Source organism: Sciurus vulgaris (genome assembly GCF_902686455.1).
Source record: "Sciurus vulgaris genome assembly, chromosome: 4".
Taxonomy (NCBI): domain Eukaryota; kingdom Metazoa; phylum Chordata; class Mammalia; order Rodentia; family Sciuridae; genus Sciurus; species Sciurus vulgaris.
In genome coordinates, this window is record NC_136464.1 from 86,894,162 (window position 1) to 86,906,971 (window position 12,810).

Below are 12,810 nucleotides of genomic sequence, written 5' to 3' on the forward strand. Positions count from 1 at the left end.
ATATATTTAAAAAAAACGCAAGATGGTTTTTGTTTTTTGTTTTGTTTTGTTTTGTTTTGTAGAAGGCTATGAAGGATATAGAACTAATTCAAAGATCCTAGTTAGGAAGCTATTGCAATAGCTCAAGTCACGTTATGGTAATCTGTACTAAGGTAACTGCAGTAGAGTGGGTGGATTTGAAGTGACTACTGTAACTAAAAATAACTATTATGATCTGAATGGTGTACTCTTAAAATTCATGTTGAAGCCCTAACCCCCACTGTGGCTGTATTTGGAAAAAGGAAATTATTAAGGTTATGTTGGGTCATGAGGGTGGGCCCTGATCTTACAGGACTGGAGTCTATTAAGAAGAGTCATTGGTGATCTCAGTCCTTCCCCAAACCTCCATCAATTAGGCACATGCACTAAGGAAAGGCCATGTGAGGACCACACAGGAAGGCAATAATCTGAGCTGGGTGTAGTTATGCACACCCATAATCCCAGCTACATAGAAAGCTGAGGCAGGAGGACTGAAAGTTTGAAGCCAGCCTGCCTGGGCAATTTATTTAGACCAACTCAAAAAAAAAAAAAAAAAAAAAAAAAGAAGAAGGAAGGGAGGGAGGGAGGAAATAAAGAAAACAGCCCATCAGGACTGCTATCTACAAGCCAGGAAAAGAGCCCTTACCAGCAACCAAACCTCCTGGACTTGTTCTGGGAATTCCAGCACCCAGAACTGTGAAAAAATAAATTTGTTTAAGCTACCCAGTTTGTGGTATTTCACTAGGGCAACCTGAGAAGGTTAATGCATATTGTGGTACCAAGAAGCAGGCACTTCTGTAATAAATACCAAAAATGAGAAAGTGACTTTGGAACTGGGTAATGAGTAGAGGTTGAAGGAGTTTGGATGTGAATGCTAGAAAAAACCTAGATTGTTGTAATAAGACTGTATGGAACAACACAATTGAATTAAAGGTGAGAACTCAAAAAGAGGAGAGTGCTCCAGGGAAAGCCTCCATCTTATTACAGAAAACACATAGCATGAAAACAATGCTCAAGGACGTTGTGGACATTAAAGGTCATTTTTGTGAGGTCTCAGATAGTAATGATGAACTTATTTATTTTATTTATAAAACAAAAATAACCCCTTGTTATAAAATGGAAAGAACTTGGCTGAATTGTGTTCCGATGTTTTGTAGAAAGTAGAAATTGTAAGCAATGAAATTGAATAATTGAGATTTTTAGGGATTTCTCCTCAAAACTTAAAATGCAAAAAAAGAGAAAGAGAGATTGAGCAAAAAGAAACACAGAGCTTCTCTCTCTCTGCCTGCTCTGCTGTCTTTTATAGTGTACTTTCACTTTCACTTTTAATAAATTTGTGCTCTGCTTGGCCTTGTTGTTTTTTAAAGGACCTATAACTCAATTTGGAAAATTCTCAGCCTATACATATTGAAATAAATTAATAAAAATAAGAAAACTTATTCTCAAAGTACAAGGGTATGCCTGAGCCACCACTTGATAAAATTAGTATGGTGTAAAGCACAAATTTAAACAGCCACCTAAGCAAAAGCAAGAATAAAAATGGGATTATACACATTAGAAACACTGTCAGTTAGAACTCAATGAAACAGGAATAACAGGAAGAATAAAAGGTGGAAGAGGTCTTTTGGGGTTCCACATGATGAGACAATAGAGCAAATCTGGCTGTGAATATGAGTTTTTCTTTAAAAAAAAAAAAAAAAAAAAAAAAAAAAAAAAGAGAGAGGAACATCTCAAAGGTGATTGGCAAGGCTGCACTGCCACTCAGGGTCTAGTGGGCAAGACATCCCTTCACCATTTCAAAGGGTGGGACTTTTTCCTTGGAACAACCAGGATGCCACTGTCTAGTGTCTCAGGAATGACTCCATGCTGCCCAAATGGGCCTGGAGGACATAGCATTAGACCACAAAGGACAATTCTTGAGACCTAACGTTTAATGGGATTTTCCTTACTAGATTTTGGAGCTGTGTGGGACCTATCATCCCTTTCCTTTGATCTATTTTTCCCTTTGGAATGGTTATCTTTATCCTATGTCTGTCCCACCATTTTATTTTGCACATAACTTGTCTGATTTATAAACAAAGAATCCAAGAAGTTCTGTCTCTCTGTTTCACTCTAGTTTTCCCTCACCTTCACTCCTTGCATGCACACTGAGAAAAGAACATGTGAAGACATATTAAGAAGGTGGCCAATCCTGTTGGGCCTTGATCTAGGAAGTCCAGCTTCCAGAACTGTGAGAAAACAAATTTTGTTGGCTGTTTTGTTGGGAGCCTGAGCAGGCCAACGTATTTACAAAAACTGAGAAGCATGGACTTAATGTGCAATAAGGATAAATTATTCATCAGTAATAACAGAATATAAGAAAATAGTGTCTAAAACACACTAGCTGGTCTTATGATGGAAACTACCAGGAAAACTAAAACTGATTATTAGAAGAGTTTGGGGTCTACAAGGAAATTTTCATATATAATTTTTACTCTTATATAGTTTTCTAAAACTGTGCATATTACTTCCATCAATCATTTTAAAAGTTTAACATAACCTTTAAAGAAAACTTAAAATACCATAACTTCATTTCCTAAATTTCAGTCATCCAGGTGTTTTATCATTTTTGTTATATGTACTCATGCTTATCAACTTACTAAAAATTAAATCAATGTATTTCACTTGATTTTCAACTTAAACTGCTTACAATTATATTTTTCTGAAACACATTAAAATATATGACTAGTAAAAAATGTTCATCCAGCTGGATGTGGTGGCACACACCTGTAATCCCAACAACTTGGGAGGCTGAGGCAGGAGGACTGCAAATTTGAAACCAGCCTGGGCAACTTAGTAAGACCATGTCTCAAAATTAAAAATATAAAGGGGTAGGAATGTTGCCCAGTGGTAGAGCACTCCTGGGTTCCATCTTGGGTACTATCAAAAAAAAAATGTTCATTCATGTTAACACCTAAAATTATCTCATGTTTCTGGAGTAGACAAGGGGTCACAGTTTGGAAAATAATACTAGATGCAAAATTTAATTATTTGATAGCTTAGAACCATATTAAACATTAAAGAAAATAAATAGCTATCTTTCATTATTTATGGTTTTGTTTTTTGGGGTTTTTTGTTTGTTCGTTTGTTTGTTTTGTTGTTGTTTTTGCTATTTTTCCCAGGTTGGTTCTGAATTTCTGAACCAAAGGATCCTCCCAGCCCCCATCTCCTTAGTAGCTAGGCCTGCAGGCATGTATCACTGTCTGGTTCCTGTCTTTGTTTTGTTTTGGTTTTTTGCAGTACTCAGGGATGAACCCAGGGTTGCTCTTACCACTAAGCTATACCCCCAGTCCTTTCTAAAATTTTTTATTTTGAGACAAGTTCTCTCTAAGTTTCTCAGGCTGGCCTCAAACTTACAATCTTCCTGCCTCAGCTTCCCAAGTCCCTGGAAATAGGCAGGTGCTCCTGGCAAGAAAAAGTATTTATAAAAGAAAATTTGTTGTAAATAATCAAATAACCAAACTCATAGTGAAATTGAATGTTTATTTGAATTTCTCTTGGTAGTAGTACTCAATGAATAAAAAATAAACCAAGCTGTGACATTTTGTTTTAAATGTACCCAGTTTTTGGAAAATTAAGCAGTTCTGTATTTAATGGCAATAAGTGGGACATCTATTTTAAAACTACCATTTAAGAAGTAGTACTTTAAAAATATATACTATGATTAACATGATGTGTTTTATGGAATTGATACATATCTGAATGCCAATGTGAATAAGGAAGAAATATATATGTGTTAAAAACCACACTGGAAAGCCAAAGGTTTTTTTTAATATAAAAAGTAGTTTGAAATAAATAAGAACTTGCTAGTAAACCCCATAAACTTCCACACATGGGATTAAAAAAAAAGTCCCCACCTGACCAACAAACAAAAGAAAAAACTTGGTCAATTTGAGTAGAGTCATTACACAACCACTCATTTCTGTACAACATTAAAGCCTGTTTATACAATCAATATTAACTTCCTAAAGTGCACCTTTTGAAGACTTGTCTAGTAAAATTGCAATATCAAACATAAAACACTTAACACAGACATGCAATAACAAAGCTAAATCATTATGGTGTAAAGTTTTTAAAACTACTTTTAAAACTTTTGATTCACCAAAAAATAAAGAGGTCAAATACAATAGTGTTCTCATCCTCCAACAGTATGCATTATATGCTTTTGTTACTTGGCAAATCTTTTGGAGTCGAACAAAAATAATGCAGTCTAAACAATATTTCTTCTGTTAATATAATACGATTCCTCAGGCAGAACAATAAGGTGCAGAGGAAGAGTTATATTTTTGGAAGTTTTGGTGCATTAACCACAGGATTTGCCTCCTGCAAGTATCTCCTCCCTGCACTCTTGTAATCATAGGTGCAGCCGTGAGTTTCTGCATAGCGATGAGATGCACAGAAGTTGTTTCCACATCTAAAGCACAAAAAGAGTTTATGTGAATAATCACATTTCTATGAAAGGTTCATCTCTTTGGGAGAGAGACACTTGACTTCAGGTATTCCAACAGGAGCCCTTTGGATCTCTCCTTAGCAATTTCAGTGCTGACATTTCCCTTCCACTTATAAGCACAGAGATCCCTCCCAAAAGAACAAGTTAATTGCCTATGAATGCAGTTTATACTAAAGAATTCATTATGGAATGAAATAGGGTATATACCTTTCTGAAGTAGTAAAATTTCCAAAGCTGATAAATATGTCCATCGTATCTCTTATATTTAGTAACCTAGAAAGAACTCTGAATTTCTAAGAAATTTCACTTCATGAAAAAATTAAATTGTGTAAAAGTTAACTAAGCCATAAAAGGATTTTTAAAAAAATGTTTCTAGGGCTGGGGGCACAGCTCAGTGGTTAGAGCACTTGCCTACCATGCGCAAGGTCGTTCAATCCCTAATACCACAAAAAATTAAAAACAAATGCTTTGAGCAACAAGATAGGCTGTTTTCAGTTGAACATGATACATTCTAAAAAGCAGCAGTTATTTTCAATGCCTGGCCTCACCCTAAAGGCAGATACCATCCTTGGAGAATATCAATTAATGCTAATGAAAGACATAATTATGAGAACAAAAAATACATTATTAAAAAAATAGTCATCTATTTGAAATGTGAACCATATAATTGTTAAAATTCACAGTAAATTAAATTCAGTCCTTTTTTTCTATTTAAAATAGAATTTTGAAGAAGGGATTCTTGTAGATAACAGTCAAACAAAAACCAAGTGTATTTAACAAAGGACAAAGAAGGTATACTCTGTCCCATTGGTTTAAATCTACCTTAAAGGGCAGTGAAAGATCCGCTTTTGCCTTTTGGAAATTCATTAACTATCTACTTGCTCTCTACTTCAGTCAATTAGGAAATCAACTGAGGTTGCTATTTGAACATCAGCTTGATGTTATGAATAGCCAATTTAAATAATGTTTTTATTTTGCATAATCCCCACACTGGTTCACCACAGAGAAAGCATCTCAGCTTCTGCAGCTGGCCAACCTGCCTGCATTCGTAGCTAGTAGCCAGTCCAGTTTTCTTTCCACAAAGAAAACAATGCTTTGTTGTTTTTTTCTTTGTTTGAAGAGGGGCTTTCACAGGTGGGAGGTGATGGGTACATTCTCCTGTTTAGAGAAAGGACATCTTGATTAATGCAGGCATTAAATTCTAAATGTGAATATCTCTAAGCAAAACACAAGACACATTCCTGTAATGGTAAACATCTATGATGTAAGAATTTAATTTGTACCATTTTCTTTTTTGCCATAATGGGGATTGAACCCAGGGGGGCTCTACCACTGAGTTCTACCGATGGTCCTTTCAAAAAAATTTCTGAGACAGGGTCTTACCAAAGGGCCAGGTTGGCCTCAAACTTGAGATCTTCCTGCCTCAGGATCTTGGGTAGCTAGAATTACAGGCATGTGCCACCACACCCAACTCTATACTATTTTTTTTTTTTTTTGGTGGTGCTGGCAATTAGAACCCAGGGCCTTGTACATACAAGGCAAGCACTTTACCAAGTAAGCTATACTCCCAGCCACTAGTTCTATATTATTTTTATATTGAAAATTATTGACAGAATCTATAAATGAAGTTGCAGGAGTAGTTTTCTCAAATTTTTTTTCAAAGATGTGATAGGTTTCTATTGATACTAGGACTAATATTTTTTAAGACTTCTTGTATACACCAACACTTTTCTGATTATATCCAAAGAGAATCAGCTTGCATACAGTATACCAAACACTGAAGGGATCAAGTAAAATGCTTCAAAGTTGTCCTTCATGAGCCCCCTGAGAACAATGTCATTACAAAACAGTCATCCTGCCAGCATCAAGGAGCACCAGAGGATCATGGAGTTGGTCTTTTAGTCATAGGCTATCATGGAAAGCAAATTTCTCAACTATGAGGAACTCATTAATTCTTTCAAAACTTCAATTTAACCATTTTAAAGTTAAAAAACATATATTTTTCTCCCTAGGTTACTAAGTGTTTTAAAGTCAAATCAGTTCACATAAGTAAAAAGCACTCTGAAAAAAATGAAATGTTATAATAATATAAAATATACTATAAATGGTGACTAAAACAGTATGCAGTATTGCTTTCTAAAAAAAGTACAGCTTTCAAAAAAATATTTATTAGGGGCTGGGAATTTATCTCAGTAGTAGAGCATTTGCCTACCATGCTCAAGATCCTAGCACAAAAAATAAATTACTAAATTCAATACTATTGTAACTTGATTTTGTTTTCTTTTTCTTCTTAAAAATAAGAGCATATCTCTCCAGGTGTGGTCGCCTGCAATTGCAGTGATTCAGGAGGTTGAAGGAGGAGGATCCCAAGTTGGAGGCCAGTCTTGGCAACTTAATGAGACTCTGTCTCAAGAAAAAAATAAAATGAAAAGGGCTGAGGATGTAGTTCAGTGGTAGAGCACACTGGGTTCAATCCTAATACTAAATGATGGTGATGATGATGATGATGATGATGGTGGCAGCATATCTTATGTAAATGAAATAATTAATTTGATTACTAACTTAAATGTCTTTAGAACTGACCAAAATGCCAACAAATCCCAGCAGATAGACTCAAAGTTACTGCCCATCCTTGTTAAAATAATGGAATAAGTACAAACACTTGATGGCATTTGTCAAAGGCTAAGAAAAATAATAAGAACAAGTAAAGGAATGAAAAGAAAACCAGCTGGGGTTGTAACTCAGTGGTAGAGCGCTTGCCTACCATGTGTAAGGCACTGGGTTCGATCCCCAGCACCACATAAAAATAAAGCAAAGGTTTAGTTGAGTCCACAGACAACTAAAAAAAAAAATTTAAAAAAAAAGAAAAATGGTACAGTGTCAGTGTACCAGTATCTAGTCTCTACTATGAAAAAGTATGGGAGACCTTAGCTTAATATTTATTAGGCAGCTGAAAGACTATGAAAACCCTTTAAGGATTAAAAATTAGGATTTACAAGTAATTGATGCTATGTCTTTTGCCACAATCCAGTTTGGGTGGCTCAATATATAAGCCCAGCAAAATCGAGTCTGCTTTACTACCAGTCTATAAAATATGTTCCCAGTTCTTGCACAAAACTGGAAATAAAATTTGAAACAACTAGCTGAGTGGCTCCTAATGGCTCCTGGGCACCAAATCAATAAGAAATTTCTTTCTCAGTACACTTAGAATTACCAGGAACACTTCACAAAGGTGATGGGGTACATTCTACCTCTTAAAAATATAAATAAAAAGGAGGACTGGGGTACATCTCAGTGGTAAGAGGGTGTTCTTAGCATTCACAAGAAGACCAATGGAGGAACTTAGTGAGTTAATTAAGTAAAGCTTACACCAAAACTTAGTCTCTTCTAGGAAAATCAGAATGATACAATTACTACTTAGGTGGATTCAATTCTCAGCACCTAAATAAATAAATAAATAAATAAGCACTTGCACAGGACCCATGGGGAAGGCATCTATTACAAGATACCTAACAGAAGCACATCTATTTTCGACTGTCTTTGAAGTTCAGACTTAGAACGTTCTTTCTAAAACAATGGTGGGTTGAAGAAAACTGTTGATGATAAATTAGTTCAGTGCAGTCACATTTTCATTTTTCTTTCTGTAGGAGATCTTTAACTCAATATTTTCCAATTTTTTTATTCAAGAACTATTGTGAATGTGCAGAGATAAAGAACATATTAATGACATAAGTTAGGTGGAATAAAAACATAACTGCTGCCATCTCCTATGAGAACTGTCTCCACATATCCTTCTACATGTTCAAAGACTACTATTTATTGGTCATCTACTCCATGCTAGGAACCATTGCTAATATATGCCAGCCTAATATTCCTTTGACTGGCATCCAAGGCCTTACATGTCCAATATGATAAGGTTTCTAATTTCCAGAGTCATTTCCTATTATTAACCGTGTCATACCAACTCTGAATGATGTACCAGGTCCATTCACATTCAGTTTCTTCTTCTAGAATGCTCTACATCATTTGTCAACCTATTAAAATTCTATTTATCCTATAAGACATAATTATCAACTATTCTCTGAAGCTTTCTCTCAAATGTGTATTACATGTATATGTGAATTAAGAAAAATTCCATAAAATAATGTTGATGTATAGAAGAAAACTTAGGTTAAAAAAAGATGAAGGCTCAGTGGCAGAGCACTTGCCCAGCATGTGTGGCTTTCATCCCAAGCACTGCCAAAAATTAATTTTTAAAAAGGCAAAAATAATAGCTCAAAATAAAAATCTATAATAACATAGCATCCAAGAATTAAAAAGAAAGAAAGAGGGCTGGAAATGTAGTTTAGTGGTAAAGCATGTGCTTAGCATGCATAAAGCCCTGGGTTCAATCCCCAGCACCGCAAAAGAAAAAAAAAGAAAAAAAAAATATTTCAAATACAAAAACCAAGTCAGGTAAGTCTACAGATGCATCCACTGAATTTGAAATTATGAAGATTTTTGGTGACCTCAGGATTAGCAGTTTTAGAAGAGCTGCAAGAAAAGAAGTGAAGAAAGCACTGAAACCTACATTAAGGCTGATGGAGTAAATGAGAGAAATGCAAATTACTAAGAGACTTATTGTGAATTAGGGCAGCACAGTATGTCAAGGAAAAACTGTAACATTAAAGTGTATATATTACAGTGATCAAAACAGTGTAGCAATGGCATAAATTACATAGACCAATGGAACAGAATAAAGATCCAAGAAATAAACCCTCATGTGTGGTCAAATAACTTTCAACAAGGATGCAACCTTTACTGAGGGAAGAATAGTCTTTTCAATAAAAGGTACTGGGAAAACTGGATGCCTAAATTGTAACATAATAAAGTTGGGCCCTCATCTAATATCATATTCAAAAAATAACTCAAAATGGAGCAAAGATCTAAATGTTTGGCCTATAACTATAAAACATCTAGAAGAAAACAACATGAGAAAAGTTTCATGATATTGGATTTCTTGGATATGACATCAAAGACACAGATAACAATGGAGAAGATAGACAAATTAAATTTCATAAAAATTAAAAACTTATGCATCGAAAGATACATTTAAAAGAGTAAAAAGTTTAGGCATGGTGCTGTGCTCAGTGGAGCATGCTTGTAAGGCCAGTGGCTTGGGAGGCTGAGGCAGGAGGATGGCAAATTCAAAGCCAGCCTCAGCAAGGTCAAGGCACTAAGCAACTCAGTGAGACCCTGTCTTTAAATAAAATACAAAATAGGGATGGGGATGTGGCTCAGGGGTCGTGTGCCCCTGAATTCAATCCACAGTATCCTCCCTACCACAAAAAAAAGTTTAGGCATAATAGTGTACACCTATAATCCCAGCAATTTAAGAGGCTCAAGCAAGAGGGTTGCCTAGTTCAAGATCAGCCTCAGAAACTTAGTGAATCCTTAAGCAACTTGGCAAGACTCTCTCAAAATAAAAATAAAAGAGCTGGTAATGAAACTTAGTGGGTAAAATGCCCCTGGGTTCAATCCCCAGCACCAGAAGAGAAAAAAAAAGTAAAAAGGCCAGAATGGAGAAAACTTTACAAGTAATTTCGTGATAAAGGCTTAATTTCTAGAATATATAAATGATTCTAAAAATCCACAACACAAAAACAACCAACCTGATTCAAAACTGAATAAAGGACAGAAATAGATATTTCTCTAAAGATATACAAGGATTCTTTTTTTTGGGGGGGGTGCTGGGGATTGAACCCAGGGCCTTGTGCTTATAAGGCAAGCACTCTACCAACTGAGCTAACTCCCTAGCCCCTCTAAAGATATACAAATGGCCAAGAAACATCTGAAACTTAGTCAACTAGGCAATCAACATCACTAATTAGGGAAGTAATGATATCACTCATCATTACAGAAGTGTAAATCAAGCTGGGTGTCCTGGCATACATCTAAAATCCCAGCAATTTGGGAGGCCAATGCAGAAGGATCACAAATCAAGACCAGTCTCAGCAACTTAGCAAAGCCCTAACCAACTTAGTGATACTCTGTCTCAAAATTTAAAAATTTAAAAATAAAAAAAAAGGAAATGCAAATCAAAACCACATAACATATCACCTTATATGGCTGTTTGAAAAAATGAAAACAGAAAACAAGTACAAACAAGGATGTAGAGAACTGGAATTCTGTGCACTGTTAGTAGGGAAACAATATGGTGGTTCCTCAAAAAAATTAAAAATAAACCAGGAGTGGTGGCATATATGCCTGTAATTCCAGTGACTCAAGAAGTTGAGACAGGAAGATTCCAAGTTCAAGGCCAGCCTCAGCAACTTAGCAAGGTCCTGTCTCAAAATAAAAAATACAAAGGGCTAAGGATGTAGCTCAGTGGTATAATGCCCTGGGTTCAATCCCCAGTACAAAAAAAGAAAAAACTAAAGTGCCGTATGATCCAACAGTTCCACTTCCGATATACATCCCAAAGAATTTAAAGTAGTGTCTCAAGGAAATATTTGTTACAATCATGTTCACAGTACTATTTTACTCACTGTAGATAAAATGTGGAATCAGCACAGGTGTATTGCTGACAGATGAATGGGTAAGCAAAATGTACTATATACAAACAATGGAATATCAGCCTTATAAAGGAAGAAAATGTTGACCATGCTACGACATAGACAAACCTTGAAGACTTTATGGTAAGTGAAATAAGCCAGTCACAAAAAGACAAATACACTTAGATGGTACTTAAGAGTAGTCAAAAAAAAATCCAGATAGGAAATAGAATGACGGTTGCTGAGGGCTACAGAGAGGGAGAAAATAAGGAGCTGGGGGTTCTTTTTCTGTTTTTGTTTTTGTTTTGTTCTTTTGATATGGGGTTTTCCTATATTGTGCCTATACAAAGTTTCAGTTTTCCAGGATGAGAAGAGTTCTGGAGGCAGATGGTGGTGACAGTTGCCCAACAATGGGAATATATTTAATACAATGAACTGGATGCTTAAACATTTTTTAAAAAGTAAAATTTGTGTATATTTACCACATAAAAAATTGAAAAAGTAAGTAGATATATTAAGACTTCATAATATTATGCCTTGCATAGAAACAGAAAACAAATCCTAAGTATCTCTTTAAAAATATAAAACTCAGATGGTAACGATAATATATAAAGTACAAAGGAAGCACATCTTGGGTAATGAGTTTCCCATCTCTGGTCTGGGTACTAAAACAAAAGAAGATAGAAATAGCTTCTCTTATCCTTGAAAATACTGACTGACAGTGCATCTTTAAGGTGCTACCATTGGTAGGAGGAAATACTAATGGTATAGTCATTCCTGCTACTATGTCTTAGACAGGGCCTGTCCTAGAAATTGCTCCTTTCTTTTTAAATATTTTTTTCTTTTCTGATACTGGGAATTGAACCCAGGAGCACTTCAATACTAAGCTACATCCCAAGTCCTTTCTTAAAAAAAAAAAAAAAACTTTTTATTTTCAGATAGTGTCTCACTAAGTTGCTAAGGCTAGCCTCAAACTTATGATCCTCCTGCCTTAGCCTCCCAAGTCACTGGCATTACAGGTGTGTGTCACTGAGCCCACCTACTCCTTTCTTTTATCCAGAAATAACTATCAGTCCATCAAAAAGAGATTCTTACCCTTGATACTGAAGCATGATGTTAAAAACATCTTTCTAGGGTAACTCCTCAAAACCCATTCAGCAGCCCATCAGGACTCAAGAGTGGCCAGCCACTGGGGGACGGGAACTACATGTTAATTCTTTAATAATCTTGTCTTTTCACATAGGCCATACCTTTTCCCAGACAAAGGATGTCAATTTCAATTTTTGTTTTATTCTTCAATATTCAGTTCACATACTGAATTTCTGAACTGGAAAAAAGTTTAGGGAGAGAATTTACTCTGTACATACCATAGAAAATGTTCTTCCCATTTCTCTTTGAAAATTCAACACTATACAGAGTAATGTGATTATTAGCCTTATATTATTTTCAAAATGATCTGTAGCTTACCTACTCTTTTCCCTGCTGTTGCATTATTTCCATTCATTCCAATACCACGGGCAGACTACAATTAAAACACAAAACACCTACAAAGGTGAGTCAATGGAGAATAGAAAAGATCACCAAACATGAAATACTTGCATTTTATTACTAAGATGCTATTGGGCTTCCATTTAAAATTATTTAATCTATTTTGTTTAATTAACAAATAACTTGAAAACTGCTTGTCACTTTTAGTAATATGATGCTTATTATTTATCTTTGAAAGAGAGTTGATGGTTCAGATAAGAGTCCCTACTTTGAGAAAAACAT

At 35.3% G+C, this 12,810-nt stretch overlaps 1 protein-coding gene across 10 annotated transcripts in view; it reads right to left on the reverse strand.

Annotated features, from left to right (window-relative positions):
* Positions 1-3,619: 3,619 nt before the first annotated feature.
* ZFAND4 (zinc finger AN1-type containing 4) overlaps positions 3,620-12,810 on the reverse strand; it is a 62,714-nt gene continuing 53,523 nt past the window's right edge. For 6 of the 10 annotated variants that reach the window (XM_079136463.1, XM_079136457.1, XM_079136464.1 and 3 more), the window contains 3 exons: positions 12,508-12,562; positions 5,548-5,665; positions 3,620-4,471 (listed from right to left, as the gene is read on the reverse strand). In XM_079136463.1, coding sequence (XP_078992589.1) covers positions 4,336-4,471; positions 5,548-5,665; positions 12,508-12,562 — 309 coding nt within the window. In that variant the 3' untranslated portion in view covers positions 3,620-4,335. Of the gene's footprint in view, positions 4,472-5,497; positions 5,666-12,135; positions 12,230-12,507; positions 12,585-12,810 lie in introns of those variants that run through there. The other 4 variants (XR_013763211.1, XR_013763210.1, XM_079136460.1 and 1 more) reach the window with 4 other exon arrangements.